The sequence below is a fragment of the Sciurus vulgaris genome (assembly GCF_902686455.1).
Source record: "Sciurus vulgaris genome assembly, chromosome: 8".
Classification (NCBI taxonomy): Eukaryota; Metazoa; Chordata; class Mammalia; order Rodentia; family Sciuridae; genus Sciurus; species Sciurus vulgaris.
In genome coordinates this window covers 124,367,502-124,391,914 of record NC_136468.1, presented here as the reverse complement: position 1 = coordinate 124,391,914, position 24,413 = coordinate 124,367,502, and the positions used below count along the sequence as shown (strand labels likewise).

General features: G+C 49.6%; 3 protein-coding genes across 5 annotated transcripts; 1 reads left to right on the top strand and 2 right to left on the bottom strand.

Annotated features, from left to right (window-relative positions):
• Positions 1–1,956: 1,956 nt before the first annotated feature.
• ESS2 (ess-2 splicing factor homolog) lies at positions 1,957–13,354 on the top strand. 2 transcript variants are annotated; one of them, XM_079152007.1, is made up of 10 exons: positions 1,957–2,124; positions 3,143–3,311; positions 3,403–3,498; positions 5,747–5,916; positions 6,031–6,148; positions 6,501–6,634; positions 7,461–7,563; positions 8,194–8,303; positions 12,183–12,298; positions 12,829–13,354. In XM_079152007.1, the coding sequence occupies exons 1-10, from the start codon at positions 1,990–1,992 to the stop codon at positions 13,106–13,108; spliced, it is 1,431 nt and encodes a 476-aa protein (XP_079008133.1). In that variant the 5' UTR covers positions 1,957–1,989; the 3' UTR covers positions 13,109–13,354. The 2 variants fall into 2 exon arrangements, with proteins under 2 accessions (XP_079008133.1, XP_079008134.1); XM_079152008.1 differs by lacking the exons at positions 6,501–6,634; positions 7,461–7,563.
• A 791-nt stretch (positions 13,355–14,145) lies between these two features.
• TSSK2 (testis specific serine kinase 2) lies at positions 14,146–17,577 on the bottom strand. The gene has a single exon (XM_079152015.1). It carries the CDS (start codon positions 16,298–16,300, stop codon positions 15,224–15,226), a length of 1,077 nt encoding a protein of 358 aa, XP_079008141.1. The 5' UTR covers positions 16,301–17,577; the 3' UTR covers positions 14,146–15,223.
• A 2,137-nt stretch (positions 17,578–19,714) lies between these two features.
• On the bottom strand, positions 19,715–23,110 carry TSSK1B (testis specific serine kinase 1B). Of its 2 annotated transcripts, XM_079152010.1 has the most exons (2): positions 21,139–23,110; positions 19,715–21,090 (listed from the first exon to the last, which is right to left on the bottom strand). In XM_079152010.1, exons 1-2 carry the CDS (start codon positions 22,123–22,125, stop codon positions 20,893–20,895), a joined length of 1,185 nt encoding a protein of 394 aa, XP_079008136.1. In that variant the 5' UTR covers positions 22,126–23,110; the 3' UTR covers positions 19,715–20,892. The 2 variants fall into 2 exon arrangements, with proteins under 2 accessions (XP_079008136.1, XP_079008135.1); XM_079152009.1 differs by having other exon boundaries at positions 19,715–23,110.
• Between the last annotated feature and the right edge of the window lie 1,303 nt (positions 23,111–24,413).

Sequence of the window (24,413 nt, the reverse complement as noted above, 5' to 3'; positions counted from 1 at the left end):
TGGGTCCTGGAGATTGTGGGGAGTCGTATCTGCAAGAGACACTGTCCATCCATAAAAGCCAGACAACAGAAGCTAGGGCTGAAGCTCCTGGGGGCTTTCTAAGGATGACTAGTTCAGATAACACCAAGCAAGTACCATGTCCCCCAGCTTGAGTTGCCCGTGCACTACTGGGTACCTCCAGGACAGGCATTTTCACCACACACTATGCTGTCATAAAACTCTTCTGCCTGAATCCTGGTCTTGCCCTTGAAGATTGCAAAGTGAACAAAACTGTGTCCTGGTCAGCTCCCCTGCAGGCTGGGGCACCACCATCTTACTGGGTGATGTAAATGGCCTTCTTGGCTGAATGACCACTTGTCATTGTGTAGGGAAATCACAATCAGAGCTTGCCTGAACCCCACCTTACATATGCTGCTGCTTTCTTGAGCTGTCTCCCTCCTATCTAGTTGCTCCTTAGCAAGTTGAACCCCCTCAAGTTGGCCCCTAACATAAGTATCCTGAGATTTAATCCCAAGTGTCCCCCCTTTCTTATATTGATTTCCTTTTCCACCCTCAGGTTCCAATTCTCATCTCTGCCACATTCACATCACCAACCCAGGCCTCTTCCCTGAGCTAGACATTTATATCAAACTGTCCCCCTAACTACTCCACCAGGAAACCCAGACTCCTCAAGGTCGCATTTTCTACAGGGAGCAAACCAGCTGCATGAGACAAAGAGGTAGTAATTACCCTACTGTTCTTGTCCCTCACCCACCATATCCAGTCCAACAAGTCAGTTTTACCTCCACATAAATATATAGATACACCCCAGAATCTACCTTCTCTTCAGTTACAACTTCACCAACCTGATGTAAATTGCTGTTACTTCTCACCTCCAGCAGTCTCCAACTTTGTCCATCTGTTCCTACTTTGGCTCCTCTTTAATTCAGAATAAAAACAAAACTCATCAGAACTCATGAAGCTCTGTTCAGGCTGACTCTGCCACTCCAGTGTCAACTTACATCTCACTACACTCTGTGTGTATCCAAAGGGCCGTTCTGGAACTTGCCTTGCTCCCTCCCACCCACCACTGGGCCTTTGTACATGCTCTTCCTGTTTATGCAATAACTTTTTGCCTGGAGACTTGCCTCACTAGGTCAAGATTCCCAAAATAAAAACTTTTCTTGTATTGCCACAGCTGCAATTTTAGACTTGTTTGTAGAATGACCTAACTAGTTTTTCTCTTCCCCATTGGACTGACAGCTCTACAAGAAGGAACTTCACCATGGAGTCCTCAGTGAATCCCTATGAATGAAGGGATGATCACTTATTGTAAAAGCAAAATTCAACTAAATTATTCTGGGGGCAGAACTTGTTCATTTGACATCATTCACAACCTCCCTTTGGGAAGGAATTCCTGAAAAATGCTTAGGTAATTTTCTGTTCCATTTCAGTGAGAATTGGCTCTCTTATGGGAAGACCACTCTGGCATTTAGGGACATACTCATCTCTAACCAGACATTTCTTTATTGAACAACTGTCTTGTTCTTTGTCTTCATTAATCTTTTGTTAGATAACTATCAAGAAAGAATTGTCTTAGGGTTTTTTTGCATAAAGTTTGGAACTTGTATATAATCAAATTTTCTGATGAATGTGTTTTTGTTAGCACTATTGAAACACACACAGTGATTATTGGTGAGAAATCCAAAGCCTTTTGATTTTCTCCAAGCTGAAAATTTCTCTCATTAGCGTGAACAAGTCAAACAGCCCCCAACCACAGCGCCCCCTCGTGTTCACAGATCAGTCAAACATGACCGACGTGGGGCGGGAGAAAGACTACAACTCCTATGAGTCAGCGCTAGTCATGACGTCACTACGGAGCGCTGACGGAGCTAGAAAAAGCGCTGCTTCCCCATTGGCTGACTGTTGGAGGCGCCTGGCAAAAATGGTGCCCCCGCCGCCTTATACCCTATGACGCGCCTCCGCCGCGCGAGTGGTGCTGGGATAGTGATGGAGACACCTGGCCTATCTCCCCGGACCTTGTTGCTCCCGGCCGCGTCTGGGCCCCAGAGGAAGCGATCAGCTGGGGAGACCCAGGCTGCGAGGAGCAAGCAGCGGGTCCTGGATGAGGAAGAGTATATAGAGGTACTACCTCAGCGCAAATGCCTGCGACTTCCGGGTCCCTTTCTGGTTTTGCGCTTCCCTTGGGTTCTTTCGCTCCTGTCTTCGCTCTCCTGTCGGCTAGTGGAAGTGGAATAGCCAAGTAACTGGTCCGGAGGGAGATGTCCTAAATGAGGAGGCACTAGCAATGTTTTCAGGGGAAAGTAGGGATGGCTCTACTATATGTGGTGAGGGTCACGGAGATCAGGTTTTCTATTAAAGTGTAAAAGTTTGACAGTCTTGAAGGATGGTTGCAAAGAGGACTTGATTTAGGCTGCAGTTGTGGCAACAACATGAGTGAGTGGGCCTCAGCCCTTTGAAAGAGATTGTTCTACTTAAAACAACGAAGGAGACGTGACAAGTGTAGGGTTTAGTTTTAGACTGGTTAAATTTGGGACTCTTCTGGGATATACTGACTGGCAGCATTAATGGGCAGCTGGGTACACAGATTTGCTGCTTCCAGAGCTAGGTCTAGCTGGAGGTGCAGATATGGGGATTTTAGTCAGTGGTGGTGACTGGCTGAAGTCAGTTGAGAAAGGTTTAGATTGGAAATAGAAACTCACGGATGTAGTGAAGGTGGTCTGGTTGTTGTGAAGGTGGAGTCAGTAAAGGAATGAGGAGGGCTGGGGTTGTAGTTCAGTGGTAGAGCGTTTGCCTAGCATGTGTGAGGCACTGGGTTCCATCCTCAGCACTACATAAGAATAAATAAATGAAGGTCTGGTGTCCATCTACAACTAAAAAAAAAAAAAAGAAAAAAAAGAAAAAGAGAGGGAGAGAGAAGGGTTTCATGGACATTGAGAGAATGTTTAGTTATGTTGGATATTGCAGCAAGGCCACATGGGATGTTCAACCTCGTTATAAAGTACCCCCAAGCTCTCTTAAGGAAACTGCAATCACTGGAGCAGGGAGAAGCTGAAGGAGGTGCAGCAAGGGCTTTTGCTTGTACTGTGAGGTGGAGCACCCAGATGGCAGCTCTGGCTTTTGTTCTTATTTCTTCTGAAAGGGCCTTCAGACAGTCATCCAAAGGGATTTCTTTCCTGATGTGGAGAAGCTGCAGGCACAGAAAGAGTACCTGGAGGCTGAGGAAAATGGAGATTTGGAACGGATGCGCCAGATTGCAATCAAGTTTGGCTCTGCCCTGGGCAAGATGTCCCGAGAGCCTCCACCACCTTGTAAGGGGACCCTGTGGGTGGCTGAGAGGGTGAAATCTACTGAGCTTTGGTATGGTCTTGCTCTAACCCCTATGTCTCTCTCTTCCCCCAGATGTGACTCCAGCCACATTTGAGACTCCTGAGGTGCACACAGGCACTGGAATGGTGGGCAACAAGCCCAGGTCTCGGGGCCGAGGTTTGGAGGAAGGTAAATGAACACTTCCTCTTTTGGTCGCAGTCGAAATTTCCTGGAATCTTATCCTGTAAGACCCTGAGAGAGTGGTCCAGGGACTGCAGGTCACCTCTTGTCCCTGAGGGGTGTCCGCTCCTGAATACCTCTTGTCCCTGAGGGGTCTCTGCTCCTGAATAGGGGTCAAAAAGCACTGGTCTAGGAGGCAGATGATTTGTTTCAACTCCCAAATGTGGAACGGCCCTTTAAGCCTCTCTGTGTTCCACCTCTATGGATTGAGAATTTCACCATCTCTCTCACTGGCCTACTCACTGTGGGCCAGTCCCTTGCCTTGCAGACTTCATGGGCGTTGGAAGGCTCTTCATCATTGTCTTCTGAAGATAGATCAGGGCCTTTGCCTTTGTTTCTTTCACATTGGTCACTTCCCTCAGGTAACTGCACTGCTTACTCCTTCACTTGCTTCAGGTCTCTATTCAGATGTTATTTCTTCAGGGAAAACTTTCCTGATCTCTCAGTGTAAACACCCCTGGTGTTGTGCGCCTTCCAACTTGTTTTTGTATTCTGATAGTGAACCTTTATTTTATTTATTTATATATGTTGCTGAGAATAGAACCAGATGCCTTGCACATGCTACGCAAGTGCTCTGCCACTGAGCTACAACCCCGGCCAGGTCATAACATTTTAAAACACCTGTTTATTGTCTCTCATCCTAAGTAACATCACTTCCATGGGAGCAGGACTTTGTCTTGCTTCCATCTGTATGCTCTGCATACAGAACAGCATGTGATATGTTGTGGGTCTTCAATAGATATATGTAGAACAGATGAATGAGTTGTTTTCAACATATTTACTAGGATGTGAGACATTGTTATATGGGATACATTCTGACTTTATGAAGGAATTTTTTTTAGTAAAGAGCATTCTGAAATCCTTTTGAATATAAGTGTCTCGTGTACTATAGGACTTCTTAGTCACTATCTTTTCATTGGTAGTAGAATATTAGTGCACATATAGGTGGGCAGCATACTTTGTTCTACCAGGTTCTAATCTACAGTATACTGTACTGGCACAGATATCCAGTGTGTTCACAAAAACATGTTTGCTGCTTCATAGCCCAGCTCCCTCTGCCATTAATGTAGCCCTTGTTCCTGAAGCTTGATTCTTTGTTGAAGGGTGGCATGAGTCACAAGGATGAAGATTCTTTTCTTTTTATGCAAATATACCTTATATGTCAGTAAATGTAGGAGACCTTTTCATAACCTAAGTGGTATAGGGACTTTTGTTATTCTTGTTTACAGATGAGGAAACTGAGGCTCCAAAAGGCAGTAACTTGTGTAGGTCTCAGAGATGGTCATGGGGGGAATGGAACTTACGTGACATTATCTTTTTGACCCCAAGTCTTAAAACTGTAGTCACTGTGCTTTGAGCATAGTCTGGCCTGTACCTGGTAGTAAAGGTTGTTACTACCATAAAAGAAAAGGCTCTCCTACAAGCTGAGTATGATGGGGTGTTCTTAATAGTCCCAATTGTTCAGAGGCTGAGGTAAGAGGATTGTGAATTTGACCCTAACCTGGGTAACAGATTTTTGTCTAAAACAAAACAAAACAAAACAAAAAAACTGCCTTCCAGCACCAGGGTGCCACCTCAGTGGGTGTGCCACTTTTCATGGTGACAGGGGTGGCAGTAATATGGTTGAGGTTGTGGCCCAGTACCTGTGAGCTCCATTTGGAACACTAGGTCACATGGGATTCATGCCATAGGGGCTAGCTGGCTGGTCCAGATACTTAGATAATGACAAGATAACTACTCACCTGTAGGGTAAATACCAAGAGGCAAGGAATGATTAGGATAAGGAAATTCCAGGGAGTGAAGGGAAGTCCTGAGGGCTTTGGAGACAGATCCTGTGGGATTAGCATGGTTTTAGCAGAGGAAGAGCCAGCCAACAGCAAAATTTTTGTGATTATGAATTTTGTTTTAATGCCTGAGTCTGTACCTCCTCTACCCAATCTGTCAAATTGTATTGCACACTTTTGGCATCCATCAGATGAGCAGAGCTGTCCAGGCATCTGCAGGGCTCTGTCTGAGGGCTTCCTGAACAGTTGGGGTGGGTTGATACTACCCCCATGGGGAGTCTTCCAACAGAGGTAAGGATTCTAACACTGCTTGTAAGGTGTCATGATTTTCAGGTTTGGGTATGTTGGTCTCCCACGGCTGTAAAGTGATGTTTATGCTGTGTGTGTTCACCCCACCTGCCACCCTTGAGCAGGAGAGGCTGGAGAAGAGGAGGAGAAGGAGCCACTGCCCAGCCTGGATGTCTTCCTGAGCCGCTATACAAGTGAGGACAATGCCTCCTTCCAGGAGATTATGGAGGTGGCCAAGGAGAAGAGTCGGGCACGCCATGCCTGGCTTTACCAGGCTGAGGAGGAGTATGAGAAGGTAGACCTGGAGTTTGGGGACATGAGGGCCCTCTGTCAGAGCAGGGAGTCCCAAGGCCATGGGCACTATGACTAGGGGTCCCTCTGACCCTTTTTTTTCCCCATGTGATTACAGAGGCAGAAAGATAATCTTGAACTCCCATCAGCAGAGCACCAAGCCATCGAGAACAGCCAGACTGGTGTGGAGACCTGGAAGTACAAAGCCAAGAACTCCCTTATGTACTACCCAGAGGGTGAGTGGTGGGGCCAGGTGGATAGGTGATAGTGGAGCCATGTGCTTTTGGCTCTGCATTTAGATCAGCCTTTAAGGTTTGTGTACATACTCCCTCACATCATAGGCCTTTGAAGGGGCCCTGGTCTGTCTTGGTGTGGGTAACTCATATAACTCAGTGGGGCAATGAAGTCCACCCCAACTTCATTCAGGCTCTGCAGGCATGGAGTGTGAGCTACATCCAATGCTTCTGTTTCATTGGGAGTAAATTGGCTGAGAGAAAAAGGGTGCTCTCACCCCTCAGGGCTTATGGTGCTGAGGTGGGGCCTTCCCATTTCCCTGATACCTGCCATCATCTCTACTTCATCTACCAGGTGTCTCTGATGATGAGCAGCTGTTTAAGAAGCCCCGGCAGGTGGTGCATAAGAACACACGTTTTCTCCGGGACCCCTTTAGCCAGGCTCTGAGCAGGTCCCAGCTCCAGCAGGCTGCAGCCCTCAATGCCCAGGTGAGCTAGTGAGAGCGGTAGATCATATGTGGCTAGCTGGTGCGGGCAGGCATGGCTTCTCTCATCTTGGCTGCCCCTTTTAAGTTAGAACTGTCCATAGGCTTGGTGGAGCTCAATAGGTAGAAATATTGGGGTCTTATGTGGCAGGACCCTGTGTCTTTTCTCAACCCATGTGAGCTTCCCCTGGATACTGTCTTGATCTGACACATTCTATAGGCCTAGATCTATGCCACATCCCTTGATGGTGGTGGGCCAGAAAAGAGGCTGTCAGGAACCAGACAAGTCTGTCTACACCCATGCTCAGGTATCAGACAGGGTTGTGGGTAGACAGGGATGGGCGGGCCAGAGGAGTCAGCAAGGGAACCTGACCCCAGACAGTGGGCTATGGTGGGATATGGCTTGGAGTGATAAGAGAACAGAGAGATTCCGAGCCTGGGAATAAGATGAGTGGGTGCTCTTTGATGGACTGTGGTGGTCATGGGGTCAAAGGGTCAGAGGCAAGAGATGGGAGACTTAGAAGTGCCTCAGGGGAAAGACAGCATAGGCCCTGTTGGCAGCATTGCACCAAGAGGCAGAGGGTTATCAGTTTTGCCCTAGATGGGAGGAAGGGGAACATCTTCCTTGCTTGGATGCCTACTCTGACAGACCCTCAATATCTTTTGGCAGGGTGGGTGAGTTCTTCCTCTTTCCCCAAGGGGGGCTGCCCACCCCAAGGCCCCAGCATTGCCCTGAGGAAAGCAGATATTTCTAGCACGTTCCTGTCCATCTGCCCATCAGCCAGCTGGGGAGAGAGCCTCCATGACACTGTTTTTTCTGCTCATTCCAGCACAAACAGGGCAAGGTGGGCCCCGACGGCAAGGAGCTCATCCCCCAGGAATCCCCACGAGTGGGCGGGTTCGGATTTGTTGCCACTCCTTCTCCTGCCCCTGGTGAGAAATGGGCCAGGTGCCAAGACTGGTCAGGGCTGTGGGTGGGCTGGACTCTCGGGCAGACCCAACTTTAGATATCCTGGGGTACAGTTTCCTGTTCTAGTCTTCTCAGTAATGTCAGCGGGTGGGGTACTGCTTATATATTAAAATCCAGAGAGCACTGTAGGATGGAGAGTCTCTGGGCACCCCGCCCCACATCTTTTTCACCCTGGAAGCAGGTGAAACTTGGGTCAGTCCCTTGGTGCATAGGGGGGTCTAAACTCTCAGGTACTGGTTGCTGTAATATAGATCAGGGTGTGTGGAGGCACCATAGGTTTGCACTGCATTTTAGGAGGTTTGGGAACCCTGGAAATCCTGAATGTCACTTCCCTCAGAGTGCCCTGTTCTAGGATGGTGGTCCAGCTGACCCAGCTTCCAGTCTGTTCTGCCTTGGGCCCACAGTGACCTTGGCATTTCCTTCTCAGAGGCTGGAGATACTATGGTTCCAGAGTCCTTGGAAAGAAGCATGGTCTAGCCTTGTTGTTATGTAGGATGCAAATGGAGTAAATTGGCTATGGTAGATGGGGAGGGCCTGGGTGGCACCCCGACCTGGTCCCCTGGCCTGAGTAGCTTTGGGTTCTCCATCTGCAGGCGTGAATGAATCCCCATTGATGACCTGGGGAGAGGTCGAGAACACACCCCTGAGAGTTGAAGGGTCAGAGACCCCCTACGTGGACAGGACACCAGGGCCAGCCTTCAAGGTGGGTTGTAGGAAAGGGAAGCATGGGTGGGACTTGGTGTAGACATCCAAGGAATCTGAGTCCTTGCTGCTCATGACCAAGCACAGAGGATTGGACTCCCAGCTGGTCAAGGCAGGCCCAACTGATAGGAATGAGCACTGGTGCTTCTGAATGCCAGGGTGCTGAAGATGGGATGGGTGGGTCTGTCATGGGCTTTTGGGGAGCAGGGGCCAAGACACCAAGGTCTCTAGGGCCCGAAGGCCAGGGGTTGTTCACCGATAAGGTGGGATGAATTCAGAGTCAAAACAGGAGCTCCAACTGCCCTTCAAGTCCAAGGGCCAAGGAACCATGGTGGATGTCCTCAGAAGGGCTATGTGATGGCAGAGCAAGACTTCCGTTTATAGAATATATTTAGGAACATTTTAGATGTTACAGTTCTAGTCTAGCATTGTAGGACTGGATAAAGTGAAGTATGTGAGACCTAGGGCAGGCCAGGGAGGCTCCCAGTGTGCCTGGTTAGATGCAGCAAGGTAGGGTAGTATCACATAACTCCTGAGTGCCTATCAGGGTGATAAGCTGGGGTCAATGACCTGTAGAAATTGATGGGCATGGATGAGTGGTCAGGGAGATGTGACTATTAAAGTCATGGGGAAGGCAAGATGTCTGCAAAGAATTTGTTAGGGAATTTGAATGATTAGCGTAGTTTAGAAAGGGAAAGGAGATGTCCCTGAAAATTGGGAGCCTGCACACATTACTGTCAGAGTGCTGGCCCCTACCTGTTGTTGTAACTCTGGGGTGTTGGGAGGTCACAGAAGGCAAAGGTTTATGTTGTTGCAGACGCTGAGGATGTGAATTACATCATCATCAAAAAGTCAGGCATAAAGTCTAGAGTCTGGAATTAATACATAGGTCTGGTTTGGTAGCTGGGTTGGAGGGCATCTCAAGCCCGTCCCTTCCAAAATTGGCAGTGATCACTTTGAAATGCAATGGAGATTTGGGGTGGTTGGGGGAGATAGAGGGCAAGAGATAGATCACTTATGTAGCAATAGAAACTTAAAACAACTAGGAGTAATGTTGAGGAGAACATCTGCTGCATGATTGGCCCGAAGGCACCATGCTTTCCCAGACCCAGGTCAAGAGGATCCCCCCACCCCCAGCGTGGCACTGCTCATCTTTCCCCAGAATAGTCCTTAGACATACAGCAGGTCAACAAACAAAGATGGGCAGAAGTTTTGGTGCCTTGGTTTCAGAATTTATCTGGGATGCAAGAATAACCAAGACAAGGAATGGGCATAAGGCTCAGTTGGTGGAGTGCTTGCCTCAATTCCCCAGCACCACACACACACACACACACACACACACACACACACACACACAAAAGAATAACCAAGACAACCCTGGAAGAGGAATAACCAAGAGGAATCTATGCTGTCAAACATTAAAGCATACCCTAAGGCTCTTGACATGTTAAAAGTGTGCCCCTGCCCAGCAACTCAGGAGTCTGAGGCAGGAGGATCACAAGTTCATGACCAGCTTCAGGTATTTAGCAAGGCCCTAAGTAAATTAGAAAGACCCTGTCTCAAAATAAAAAGTACTAAGGATAGCTGTGCGTGATTGCACATGCCTATAATCCCAGTGACTCAGGAGGTTGAAGTAGGAGGAACTCAAATTGGAAACCAGCCTCAGCAACTTAGCAAGACCCTATCTCAAAATAAAAAAAATAAATAAAAGGGCTGAGGATGTAGCTCAGTTGTAGAGCATCCCTGGATTCAATCTCCGGGTGAAGTGTGGGGGTTGGGAGCATGTCCTGGGACCAAGAGCAGGTAGCCGATAGCAAAGGAAGGAAGCACTGAAACCATCCGCAGTTCAAGCATGAACTGAAGGTGTTATAAAGATGGCAATTCAAATTGTGCTGAATAGCAAAGTATTTGGAAATAAAGTGAACTGGGTCCTTAACACATATAGCAAAATAACTTCCAGAAAGGCAAAAGGTTAAATGTAAAAACGATAACCATTAAACAACTAGAATAAAAATAGTGGTGAATATTTAGTTTTATCTTAAGGTAAGAATTTTTCTAAACGTAAAAGTAAAGGAGGGCTGGGATATAGCTCAGTTGTAGAATGCATGCCTCAAATGCACAAGACCCTGCTTTCAATCCCCAGCACCACAAAACAAACAAACAAACAAACAAACAACAACAACAAAAAAACAGTTACGGAAAAAAATTCGCTAAGTAATAGCTACCTGTTATCCATGGTTTTACTTTCAAAGATTTCCTGTGGGTCAACTTCAGTTTGAAAGCATTAAATGGGAAATTAAAGAAATAAACTTTCATAAGTTTTGTTTTGTTTTGGTGCTGGGGATTGAATCCAGGCCTTTTTACCAATGAGCTACATCCCATGCCCTTTTTATTTTTTATTTTGAGACAGGGCTTCACAAAGTTGCTGAGGCTGGCCTCAAATTGGGATCTTCTTCCTCAGCCTCCTGAGTCACTGGAATTATAGGTATATTCTACTTCACCCAGCAACAGTTCATAAGTTTTAAGTCATTTTATATAGTATACTATTTTATTTTGTTATTTGTTATTCTCTTACTCTGCCTAATTTGTGTGTGTGTGTGTGTATTGCTAGGGATTCAACCCAAGGTCTCAAGCATGCTAAGCATGTGCTGTACAGTGATCTGTCCCCCAACCCCTAATTTGTTTGTTTGTTTTGGTACTGGAGATAGAACCTAGGGACACTTTGACACTTTACCATTGAGCTATATCTGCTTTTTTTTTTTTTTTTTTTTTTTTTTTTTTGTAGTTGTAGATGGACAGAATGCCTTTATTTTATTTGTTTATTTTTATTGGTGCTAAGAATCGAACCTAGTGCCTCACACATGGACACATGGTAGGCAAGTGCTCTGCCATTGAGCTATAGCCCCAGCCCTTCCCCAGCCCTTTTTAATTTTTCATTTTGAGACAGGGTCACACTAAGTTGCTTAGGCCTTGCTAAATTGCTGAGGCTGACCATGAACTTGGGATTCTCCTACTTCAGCCTCCCTGAGCCACAGGGATTACAAGCCTGTTTCACCATGCCAGCCCCAACCCCTAATTTGTAAATTAATCTTTATCATAGGTGTATATCTGAAAAAGCAGTGTATAATTCAGTTTTCAGGAGTCTTTTTGTTTTAAATATTTTTTAGTTGTCAGTGGACCTTTATTTTATTTATTTTTATGTGGTACTGAGGATTGAACCCAGTGCTTCACATGTGTTAGGCAAGCGCTCTACCACTGAGCCACAACCCCAGCCCTCAGGAGTCTTTTGGTGGTCTTGGAACATATTACCCGAGGATAAGAGGGGATACTGTATATGGAAATGATGAACTTTAGTATAGCAGAAAATGTCAAAAGGCAGCAAAAGCAAATAATTAAATAAATTTGTATGGTGTAGCTTAATTTAATTGATAGATAAAGCTCTATAACAACAACAGACAATGAAAAAGAAGATAAACACTTAGATAGAAAAAGGGGCCACATTCATATATGGAGAGTTCTTGAAAGAAATACAGAAGTTTGATAAAGACAAAAAGATGGTCACACTAATAATCAGAGGGAAAAAAATGAAAACAGGACACTTTTTTCCCTAAAGGCTCGTCAGAAGTTCATACCTTGGCAGTCCTGGCCTTGACAATCTGTTGAGTATAGGCAAGGAGGAGGACCCTGGGAATACACAGGTCTGGCAGGCTGTGTAAGGGCTTTTGACAGGCTATGGGGCAGGGTAGCAATGATGAGTTGCTGGGGTTATGGCAGCCAGGGAAAAAAGATTGGCATCCACAGCAGCTGTTCTTCCAGGTGAGGGACTGCCTGGCTTGGTGAAAGGTCCCACATAGGCCACCCCACACCTGCTGCCTTGTAGATCTTGGAGCCTGGCCGTAGGGAGCGGCTAGGCCTGAAGATGGCCAATGAGGCGGCTGCCAAGAATCGGGCTAAGAAGCAGGAAGCCTTGCGGAGAGTGACAGAGAACCTAGCCAGGTGAGGGGCAGCTAGGTCCTTGGGTAGGAGTAGTGGGTGGGTATGAACTGGTGTCTGCCTTGTCCCTGCTCTGACCATACCCAGCCATGTGGATGTATGGTCCAGGGGTTCTGCAGTGGGCACTGTAGCTGCTTCTCTGCTATGGTTGCATATGGGCCAGGCTACAGGACCCCTCTCCTGTATTCTTTCCTCCACTTCTTCCTCGGCCTGTCCCTAAGAGTCACCTTTAGGCAATTTGTCCCACTTTGAATTCCTGTCAGTCCTGTGGTGACAGTGTCATATTCCTCTGGGACAGAGGTGGGAACTCCAACTTTCAGAGGACTGCAGTCTACCCAGCCTCACAGCCAAAGGCAGCACCATCAGTTGAACTCAAGTTCAGTCTGATTGCTATGTACTAGGCCATCCAGTGTTGTCTTTCTTGAATGATCATGCCTCTGACAAGGCTCTTCCTGAGGGACTGAGGGAGGCTCTACTGATGACAGCACCCAGCCCACCTAACCCTGCTTCTCTTTTCCATCCCTCCATCCCAGCCTCACTCCCAAAGGCCTGAGCCCAGCTATGTCCCCAGCCCTGCAACGCCTTGTGAGCAGGACAGCCAGCAAGTATACAGACCGAGCCCTGCGGGCCAGCTACACACCATCCCCAGCACGCTCAACCCACCTCAAGACTCCAGCTGGTGGGCCACAGACCCCCACGAGCACGCCAGCTCCGGGTTCTGCCACACGCACACCCCTCACACAGGACCCAGCCTCCATCACAGACAACTTACTACAGCTCCCTGCCCGGCGCAAAGCCTCAGACTTCTTTTAGAGTCAGGCCTGGGCTGGGCCCATGGACATTGAGTGGAACCTGCAGGACAGCTCTCCACCCAGCAGAGAATTCCACCTGGAGGCTCAGGCCCAGGCCAGAGGCATTTGATCATCACAGGAATCACAGACGAAAGATGCTGTGCCTCAGCCAGGCCAGCATGGGACACATGCCCTCTTTCCCCAGGACCTTACTGAAAGTTTTCTATTTAACCATCATCTGAACTGTCATTAAAGAACACTTGGTACATTCCGGCCAGGCTGCCCTTCTGTCCTGCTTCTTGAGTGAGCCCTGGGACCTCCTTGGGCCAACTGTGCTGTCTTAAGACTTCAGGAATAGAGGCAAGGGTGCCCCAGGGGAGGAAGCTATGGCTAGGGTGGCCCCTCTGTTGTTTTCTGTGACTCCTACAACTGCCTTCTGAGCTGAGCTCATGTAGGTTTTTCTAAGGAAGTGATGGAGCCTTATAAATGTATCCCTTATGGTCACCTGGGACTCTGGGTCCATGTCTTTAGCCTCCCAGCCTGGCCTAGCCTGCTTGGTTTTCTGGTTATACAGTGATGTAGGTCCTGTGTATCAGACCCTACCTCTGTATGAGGCAATTTCCTGGTGGCCTCAGCTATCACCCTCTCCCAGCACTTGGCTTCCAGCTTTGATAGAGCAGTACCATCTCTACCTTCCTGTCTTCTATTCTCCCCCACTGCTCTTGGCACTGCCCACCAGGCTACTGAGGCACCAGCCTCACCCCAACTGGAGTTGCTATGTAAAAAAGAAATGGGGTCAGCTTCTAGGCAGACCCACAGGTGTCATTTGCACCATGGGCTGAAACATGGGCAGTATTTGCCCATGGATTGAAATATGGGTGCCCAGCCCTCAGGTGACTGATGGCCAGTTGGGCTCATGCACCTACTATCCATGGAGTTGAGGGGGTCATGTCATGGTTTAGCTTCAAACTGGTGTCTTCAGGCCTCAAGAGAGTCATAGGCTGCACCCTCTCAATAACCCAGAGTTTCCTCTGTTCAGGGAGCTTGGGGAACATCTCATACAGCTCAGACAGAGTCCTGCTTTATGACCTGTGCAAGCCATTTTTTTTTTTTTCAGTCTTTCTGTGTTGGTCCTCTTGCCCCACCTCCCCCCAACTGCTGATGTTTCCTGGAGGCCAGTCCAGAGACTGACATCTGCCACTTGATGCCTGCCTAGGACTTCTAACCTGTGCTCCCCCACTGTGAGTTTCTGCAAGCTTCTGGGGTGGCTGCCCTGGGACCTCCAGAAGTTGAAGCTGGAATGCATAGGGGTCAGGAAGGTGGGGCATTGTGTACTTTTGCCTAATAAGGAAGGTTGGACTTTAACCCCCGGAGCCTCTAGGAAGTGAGAGGCAGAGGTTTAAGGTGCAAGAGGTACCGATGTCCCTTAAGCACATAGCCAGCATGTTGGGGAGCATGCTCTGAGGAGAGATAGTAATCAAATGGGGAAACATGGAAGCCTGGGCAGTGCCATAACCAACGACTGCCTCATGGGTCTTGCAGGCCCAAGTGGTGGGGTGGTGCCAACAAACTCTCTCACTGGACTGCACCTGGATGATAATAAGGGTGGCCCTTGAGCAGCTGAATCAATCTCAAATGACCCAGGGATTAGAGGAGGACATTGAGCAAAGGGTCACGTGAAGGATTGTAACAGCATGGGCTGCACTGCATGAAGTGAGGGAGAGGCATGGACCTTGGGGACTGGGGCAGGTCAGAGGCAGACAACTGTGGGCCTGGTAGGTAGACCATGACAGAGGTCCTCTTCTTGCCATAGGCCTCACCATGAGTCTGCCTGTACCTGAGCACCGGCCTCTGGTCCCCTATGCTGGAGACCCCTGCGCCGGCTGAGTCCTAGAGAAAAAGACTCCTCACTGGGCACTCTTAATGCTTGTATACACTTTGTGGTTTATTTGGTGGTCAGTAATTAATGTCTTTGCTACTAAGTGGAAGAAAGCTAATAGAACGTAATCAAAATAGTGGTTTAATTGACGGATTTTACTTGTTCCTTGCACCTGTGCCTTCTTCAGCTCCTACCTGCCTACTTAGTTTATGTGAGCGCAAACTACATGCTATGCGCCCCCCGGGGCCCTCTCCACCACTAGGTGCTTGCCTTCCCAACCTCAGCTCCGGTGATGTGATGGTCTTTAGCTCTGGAGGTCTCGGCCAGCCTTTCCTCCATCCTGTCCTCATTCTCAGGCACCACCAGCAGTCGATGTTGGGTTTTGGCCCCCAGCTTGTGGTCAGGACGATGCTCTGGCCTCAAGCCTGGCCGGGTATCCAATTTACACTCGGCCCGGTACTTGCCCTCTCCCTCCCTCTTGAAGGAGGCAGAAGACATGGCTTTGGGCTTGGGGGGCTGCAGCCATGAATGGCTGAGAATCTCATCGATGTGCAACCTTCTGTTGACATCCGGCTGCAGGATACGGTAGATGAGGTCCTTGCACTCGCTAGTCAGATTCTTGGAGCGGGGGAAGTCCACACGGTGCTCCTTCTGGATGCGCAGCATCTTTTTGATGTCAGAATCATCGTAGGGCATGGAGCCACAAACCATGATGTAGAGGATTACACCCAGGCTCCAGATGTCATACACCTTGGGCTGGTAGGGGATGCCCTGCAGTACCTCTGGGGCTGCATATGCAGCTGACCCACAGAAGGTCTTGCTGAGGACGATGCGCCCGCTCCCATCCCGCAGGCAGCGCTTGGAGAAGCCGAAATCAGACAGCTTGATGTTAAAGTCCTTGTCAAGGAGAAGGTTCTCGCACTTGAGGTCTCTGTGGACAACATCTAAGTCATGGCAGTACTTGACAGCTGAGGAGAGCTGGCGGAACATTTTACGTGCTACATCCTCGTGCAGGGCCCCCCGGCACTTGATGAATTCAAGGAGGTCACCCTGGACCCCAAGCTCCATGACAATGTAGATGCGCCCATCAGAGGTCTCGAAGATCTCATAGGTCTTGATGATGGAGCGGTGGTTGACAGTTGCCAGGATGTCCATCTCCCGAGGAAGGAATCTCTCCACAAAGTCAGTGGGTGTTTTCTTGCGGTCGATGATCTTGACTGCCACGTTAAATTTGAGGCGCTCAGAGTAGGCAGATTTGACTTTTGCATAGGAGCCCTTGCCCAGATTGATTCCCACGATGTAACCCTTCTTCCTTAGGACCGCGGCATCGTCCATGGTGCCAGGAGCGGCCGGTGCCGCTGCCCTCTACATCCCCTCCCCACACGGGCCAGCAGGCATTGTCCTCATTTGCACTGTGGGGAGTTGTCTGGCTGGGCTGGGCCTGGACTTGGAGGGGTGGAACGCTCAGCATTGTCGCCAGGTGACTTCAGCGAATGAAGTCATAAAGCCAGGCTGCCGGGAGTGGGACTGGACTGAGGGGAATGGGGCCCCTGGAATCCTGGAAGCCAGGCCAACCTGGAAAGAGCACCCTCTTCCTCCCCGCCCACTGGAACAAAGCCAGGACCCAGAATTGTGGTAACCCTCCCTGTTCCTCTTTCTTGCTATGGCTTCCCTGTCAAAAGTCAAGCCCAAGGGGAGGTGCCCAGGTCCAGCCAGAGTACCAGCCCATGCCTGTTTCTCTTAACTTCTTTCACTAGGACTAATTTTCCTGCAACTTCTCTGGGGTGTAAAGAAAACCCGTAGAGCTTCTCAGAATCCATGGTATCTTAAGCCAGTGGTTCCAAACCTGGTGGACCAAAGCCACTCTGTGTTTGGGATTAGGAGCTGGCAGGCTCCTTGGGCTAGACAGCTAGGCAGATGAGTTGCTGCTGCTTCAGTGAGCAGGGATGTATATGGGGATGGGAGAGCAGGCAGTGCTCAGGGATGCATTGCTGCCTGGCTAGGTGACCAAGGATCCAGGGCAGGCAGATGCATGTTCCAAGGGGCAGGCCAGGCTTGGAGATGGTTCAGGCCTCAGCCAGGTAGAGGTGGTGGGGCATCCAGGCTTCTGAGAATGGCTGACTAATACAAGTCAGGAAGGGAAAGAAGGAGAAAGACAGGGGCTTTTTCTCTTAAGTGATAGGCAGTGATTGAATAATCCAAGTCTCATTTTAAGGTGGTCACTGGCAGAAAGAAATGAATTGGCTTTGGAGTGAGTGTGGAGGCTTACTGCCTTGGACCAGGTTTGAGGAGGCTAGGTCAGTGTAGGCTTCTCAGGGATAAAAAGGAAAAAAGAAACAAAAAAGATCAGCCTAGATGTAGTCAGTGAGTGGGTGGGTTCTATGGTAGGGTCCTGGGGATTGGCAACATTCAGAACATCATCCATGAAGGTCAAGTTTCTGGGTGTGGAGACGGTCCAGAATCTTTCCCTTTGGTTGTTTTTTTTACATTGATGTGGAGTGGGCAGGGGTCACCTGCTGGAACCCTAGCATTACACATCATTTTCATCCCAGACTGCCTTTTGTATCTGGTGTGTGGCTTTTTGCTTTGGAAAATGACATCCTTTATGTATCTCTTTAGCTACTTTGGAAGTCTTGATGTTTGCTTGCTGTCCATCAGAGGTATCCTATGCCCACAGAGAACTTCCAGTACAGGTGAGCTAGGGGTGTTAATGTTCAGAGGGAGAGTAGAAATTCCTGTTTTTCTTTTCTCTTTTCTTTTCTTCTTTTCTTTTCTCTTTCTTTCATTGTAGGTGAACATAATAACTTTATTTATTCATTTAGTTTTATGTGGTGCTGAGGATCAAACCCAGTTCTTCACACGTACTAGGCAAGCACTCTACCACTGAGCCACAGCCCAGCCCATAAGGCCTGTTTCTGTGTGGGGTGGTAGAGTTTCAAAGTTTTCAAAGAGGAAGTGATAATAGGAGCCCAGGTACAGAGAATCCACAGAGTTTCACCAGATGAACAAGAGGGACAGGATATGCTAGGCAGAAATGACATCTTAGAGCAAAGGCACAGCTGTGTGGACACATCTAGAGCTTATAGAGTGTGTCCTGTGTCTGGCAGCCCAAGGCAGGCTGCCAGCCCGGGAGACAGGATGGGTAGGGTGGGCAGATGCATCCATGGTGACCACCTTCCAGCAGCACGGGACTCCTGAGTCAAGCTCTGGCTCTGTAGAGTACTTGTGGCTAGTAGCTTTAGCTTCATGCATTCCTTTCTCCAAGGGGCTCTTGTTGGCTGAAGTGATCATAACTTCACTCTTTTGTGTCCTGGAAAGGGCTGGCTCTAAGATTTGTAGGCCAGGGGCTGTGGTTGTAGTTCAGTGGTAGAGCACTTGCCTAGCACATATGAAGCACTGGGTTTGATCCTCAGCACCACATATAAATAAATAAAATAGATTTGCAGGCCAGGACCCAGGAGCATACTTCCCCACATTTTTAGTACCTGCAGATGCTCTATCTGGAACATCTCTGTGTATCCACATTCTTGGTTAACTGCACCAATTCATTCTCTATGTTTTGTGGATGTTGCTCTTTCAACCCTGTCCTTGCCCAAGATAGTGTGGTCTCTTTGTTTCTTGGGGGACATGTTGTAGGAGGCAAGTGTCAGCTTGGCACAGGCAGAACTGCTGGGACATGGAGTGGGTGCTTTCATCCTGGGTATACACAGATGGCCAGGATACCTGGTATGTTTGGAATGGGTTAGATCTGACTGGGGACCTCCAGGGTTACTCCCAGTGTTGTTTCCTATGGGTTGGGGGGCCTGCACATTCTGGGAAATCTGTAGTCCTCTGAACTTATATAAATTAGGTCCCCACTGACCCATGATTCCCACAAGCTTGTGGGAGTCTGTTCTAGGTGCTGAGGGACACCAATGAACTAGAGACAGTCTTGTCTTCTTGGAGTCCAGAGGGCAGGGAAGCTAAATGCCATACTAACCAGTGTGAGTGCATGATGGTGGCTGTGCCCTGACATGGACTCATGAAGCTGTGAGGACAGAGAACTGGAGATTAAATTTAGGAAGGCTGAGGTCTGGGTAACCAGCCAGGTGGAAAAGAATGAGGATGGGTAATGCCTGTGGCCTGAGGGTCACCTCATGGTGAGAATATAAACAGAACATGGGAACCACCTTGAAGTCCTGGTCCTAAAAAGCCTCTGAGGATGAAGGTGACCAATCCAGGGTTGAACACTCCAGAGAAATTGTCCGACAGGATGAGGTTATCTGTGGAGGCTATTGTTATCTGGGCCTGCTGCTCTGATACTGTGCTTTCAGGCAGGTTGCTGATCTTCTCTGAGCTGTTTTCACACCTGTAAAGCACATAGCAGGTACTCCTCCTACAGCGCCTCTGCGCAGGCTGCCTGCTGGCTGGATTGGGCTGCAGTGAGTCACTCCCAGGACCTCTTACTGTACTCTGCCCTAAGGACTATGGAAGGCCTGCAGGGATGAGCCACTCTCCACCTCCCCACCCAGATAACACCATGTACCCTTGGATCCCACTCCAACACAAGCTTATTCAGGGAAAAGATGTGGGGGGCCCTCCAGTATTATTCTGGACCTGTTCTATGCCCAGACCCTGAGTACTCAGAGGCCTTCCTGGCACAGTTCATAGGAACACGATGTGGAACATTGGTAGGAATACCAGAAAGGTTTTGTGGAGCCCAAGGCACCTTGGCTAAGCCTGGGGAGATGGGCAGAGTCTACAGGAGTTGGGGTCTTTCCAAGTTGGGGACACAGATGGAGGGATGATTCTAAATGCTCTTGTTTTTGTGTATGTGTATTAAACCCTGGCCTCCCCCATATGGTTGTCCGAAGTGAGATGAAGAGGGGCTACTGTGGCCAAGTGAACAAGGGGCAGGTAGAGGGCATGCAGCACATGGCCACCAGTAGTGCCAAGTGCAAGCCATACCTCCCATGGGATACTGGTGGCTGCCTTCCCTTCCACAGGGTTCAGGCATTCTTTGTGAGGATGCTCGTTATACTTGCCAGTGTTCGCTTCTTATCTCTGGCAGGAATGTAACTCCTGGCATCAGACTGGGATTGGAAGGGAAGGGAATGCGGTCCAGGCCACACAGGACTATGGAACATGCTGGGCCATCCAGCTGAGTCTCTCACTTATCCTGGGCTGAAGAATGACCATGATGGGGATATAACTCAGGACATTGTTGAGATTTGGGTGCCAGCTGGAACATGGGGGGAACATGTCCCATGGTGGAAGGAACAGAAAAAAAAACAGTTGTCCTGCCCTTAGCAATCTCTCCCTCAACCCCATGGACTGGCAAGTTTATGGCTGGATGCCAAGGGGTGATGGTGGCATATCAATCTAGAACTCAGTTTCAAATGCAGAAAGCCAGCTATCCCAGTATGAGAGGCCCTGGCCTCCCACCCCTCCTCTGCAGGCAGCTGTGTTGCCTTTCTCAGCCTGTCTTCTACCCTCCCCCACCCCTACTCATCACCCATGGGCCTTCCTCTGGAAGCAATATCTTCCTCATTCAACTCTCTGCTCTAACCCCTGCCCCTCCAGGTCTCCCCAACTCCTGGAAAAGCTGCCTTAGCTAAGCTCTACGGTCACAGTCCGGGCTGGGCATACTGGGATGCATTTTCCCCGATGAGGATTCACAATCTGAGTGGGAAGCCAGGGGGCACCCAGGACTGCAGTCAGTGGGGCAAAGACATTCACCTTGGGGTCTGCACTAATATAGTGATTTATTGCTTCTTTAGCCATGTTAGTTACCAAGTTCAAAGGGTGGGAGAAGAAACTGACGAAAATAGCAGCTCATCCGGGACTGTATTCCTTCTCTGCTCATCCCTTGACTCCTTCTAGGCTCAGGCTTCAAGCCATGAGCTGTGCCTCATTCCCTGCCAGCCCCCTGGGCTGCAAGAGGCTCACTAGGTGTGTGTCTCTGGAGGCTGTTGGGGGGGCCCTTCCTCTGACTCCCTGATCATCTGCTCACTGCTGAAGCCCAGGGTCTCTGACTGCCTGGCCACTTGCACTGTATCCTCCTCAGGTTTTGTCTCAGACCGTGTCTCATGTCGTGTCTCAGACCGTGTCTCATGTCGTGTCTCAGACCGTGTCTCGTGTCGTGCCTCAGGCCGTGTTTCGTGTCGTGCCTCAGGCCGTGTCTCATGTCGTACCTCAGACCGTGTCTCATGTCGTGCCTCAGGTCGTGCCTCTTCCCGAGGCTCCAGTTTGGTGGCAGACTTCTTGTCAGAGCCAGGTTCAGGGGTCCATTGGGGGTCAATGCTCCGGGAGCTCTCCCCCTCCTTGTTAATGGCTGCAGAGGACAGACCCCGTGCCTTGGGCTGTACCCAGCAGTGGCTGAGGATCTCATCTATGTGCAGCCGACGGTTGACATCTGGCTGAAGCATGCGGTAGATGAGGTCCTTACACTCTCCTGTCAGGTGCTTGGAGCGTGGGAAGTTGACACGGTGCTCCTTCTGGATGCGCAGCATTTTCTTGATATTGGAGTCATCATAGGGCATGGAGCCACAGACCATGATGTAGAGGATCACGCCTAGGCTCCAGATGTCATAAACTTTAGGCTGGTAGGGGATGCCCTGCAGCACCTCAGGGGCCGCATACGCTGCTGACCCACAGAAGGTCTTGCTTAATACCAGTCGGCCACTTTCGTCCCGCAGGCAGCGCTTGGAGAAGCCGAAGTCAGACAGCTTGATGTTGAAGTCCTTGTCAAGGAGAAGGTTCTCACACTTGAGGTCTCTGTGGACGACATCCAGGTCATGGCAGTACTTGATGGCCGAGGAGAGCTGGTGGAACTTCTTACGAGCATCATCCTCTTGCAGGGCTCCCCGGGTTTTTATGAATTCAAGGAGATCGCCCTGGACCCCGAGCTCCATGACAATGTAGACCTTGCCGTCTGATGTCTCAAAGATCTCGTAGGTCTTGACGATGGAGCGGTGGTTTAGCATGGCCAGAATCTCAATTTCCCTGGGAAGGAATTTCTCCAGGAAGTCTGTGGGGGCTTTCTTGCGGTCGATGATCTTGACCGCCACGTTGAACTTTAGGCGCTCAGAGTAAGCGGATTTGACTTTCGCGTATGAGCCCTCTCCCAAATTTATCCCCATGATGTAGCCTCGTCGCTTGAGGACGGCAGCGTCATCCATGGTGCCGGGAGCGCCCAGTGCCTCTGAGGCTGCCCTCTACATCCCTGCGGGACATGGGCCAGCAGTGTCCTCATTTACACTGTGGACAGAGAGTCCTCTGGGCTGGCCGGGCCTGCTGTCCCTGCCTCCTAAGAGGCCACAAGACTCTAAGATGGAACATTCAGCACTGTCTCCCAGGTGACTTCAGTGGGTGAAGTCACAAAGGAGGAGTGCCCTAGGGAAATGAGGCTCTGGCCTGGACTTAGAACCCTAGAAGGGTCTGCCAGTGGGCTGGAGCAGACTGAAGGCCAGTAGAGTGCCCTCATGCTTGGCTGGGACTTGAGGTAAGAGAGGGCTGTGGGGAACACAAAGGTTTGTCCATGTTTCCAAACCCAGAGCCAGGACTGCTTGTAGAGTGATGGGGCTGATGACTGCAAACCAGGTCACCCTAGGGAATCCAGGGCAGGTCCTATCAGTCACAGGAAACAGCAGACAACGCTGAATAATGTGAGGAGGGTTTAATTAAGGGATGATTTACAAAGTGGAAGCTAGTATAGGGGACTCCAAGGTAATATAGGTGCCCTAGGTAGTCACAGACCTCTGGCCCACATGGAAGAGGGAGGCAATGGGAAAAAGAGTATGGAGAGGACCACCCTGAAAGAGGCAATAACCTTTGGTGGAGGGAAAAAGCCAGGCTGCAATGATACCACAGGCTTGTGTCAGGGAGTGTCCCTGACCTCTTTTTCCTCCCTTTAGCTCTTGACACTATCCACACAGGCAGCCTGCAGGGGCACAGAGCAAGGACAAAGAAGGGTGAAGATGGGTCATGAGGTGCCAAGATTTAATTGCTGCAGTTTGGGAAGCCAGGACTCTGCCCTCTCACTGCAATATTTGGCTGGACTTTTCATGTCCCTGTACTTCTCTTTCCTCATCCAAACCTTTGCTGGCCTGCTTCTCTTACAGTGGCTCTTCTTGGGGGACAACTGGCTCGAATTCTGCTCTTGACTGTAAGTTTCCTCCTAGGGCCCTTGCCCAGCTCATGGTCCTGGCTGGGCTCCCAGGACAGATCTGGGTCTTGGGGAGGGGCAGAAGGCTGGGCTTAGATCCCATGCTGAGTACTGGCAGCTGCTCCTGGGAATGCTCTGAGAGTAGCACAAGCAGCAAGGGCAGCACTGGACAGGGACCTTTGTTTCTGCCAGCAGTGGGACCCCTCTGCTGTGACAAGCCCTTAGTCCAGCACCTGATCTGGGCTGTGTGTCCTGGGAGAGTAGGATCCCTTGAAGGTCTGGCCCAATCTTGGGTTTGACCTTGACTTATCTACCCAGAGAGGGTACCCTCCATCAAGACCTCAAATATCACGGGATGGAAGAGAGGATTGAGGTGGGTCAGGGTATGCTGGAACCCCACTAGCTTTGGCCCTTCCCCTTTTTCTGTGCTCCTCATTTGCACCTTCCCTATCCCTGACAACCCCCACTGCCAGGTCTTGTTTGTGGCTGGTGGACAGCTTGCTCATCCCTCCTGCTGAGGATGCCCCATCTGCTGTCTCTCCTCCCTGTTCACAGTGACAGGTGCAAGGTCAGCACTTGGAGCTTTGTTCCCAGAGAGTTTAGCATCATCTCATCTCTACCCAGAGCTTTCCTCTATGCCTTCCCCTCCTCTCCCAGTGTGTAGGCAGGTCCTTCCTCCAGAGGTGGCCAGTTTTGCTCCAGTGTTTAGGATCTGGGTTTCCCTGTTACTCTTTGTATGACTTCCTTAGCCCATTTACTCTTTGTTAGACTTTCAGGTTTTGTTGGATTTTGTCTTTGGTACTATTGAATCCAGGGGCGCTTTTACCACTGAGCTACATCCCCAGTCCCCTTTTTTTTTTTTTTTTTTAAGATGTCGATGGACCTTTATTCTATTCATTTATTTATATGTGGTGCTGAGAATCAAACCCAGTGCCTCACACATGCCAGGCAAGCACTCTACCACGGAGCCACAACCCCAGCCCCTCCCAGTCCTTTTTTTGAGAAAGGGTCTTGCTAAGTTGCTGAGTCTGGCCTCGAACTTGTGATCCTCCTGCCTCACCTTCCCCAGTCGCTGAAACTTTCAACTTTGTGTACTGGTGAAGCCACTCCTGCCTTTTTCTTTCAGGACTGACCCTCCTCCCCCTTACTCAGAGTCTTCAGTCCTCCAGTTTTCTTCCTCCATCCTCCACAGCCATCCAGTCTTAAAAACGCCACTTTAGTGTACGCTGTTGGGTATCAGAGAAGACCTGGGCCCGCAGGTGCGGAGACCCTTTGGGGTCCTGCTTTGAGCCCCACCTAGGT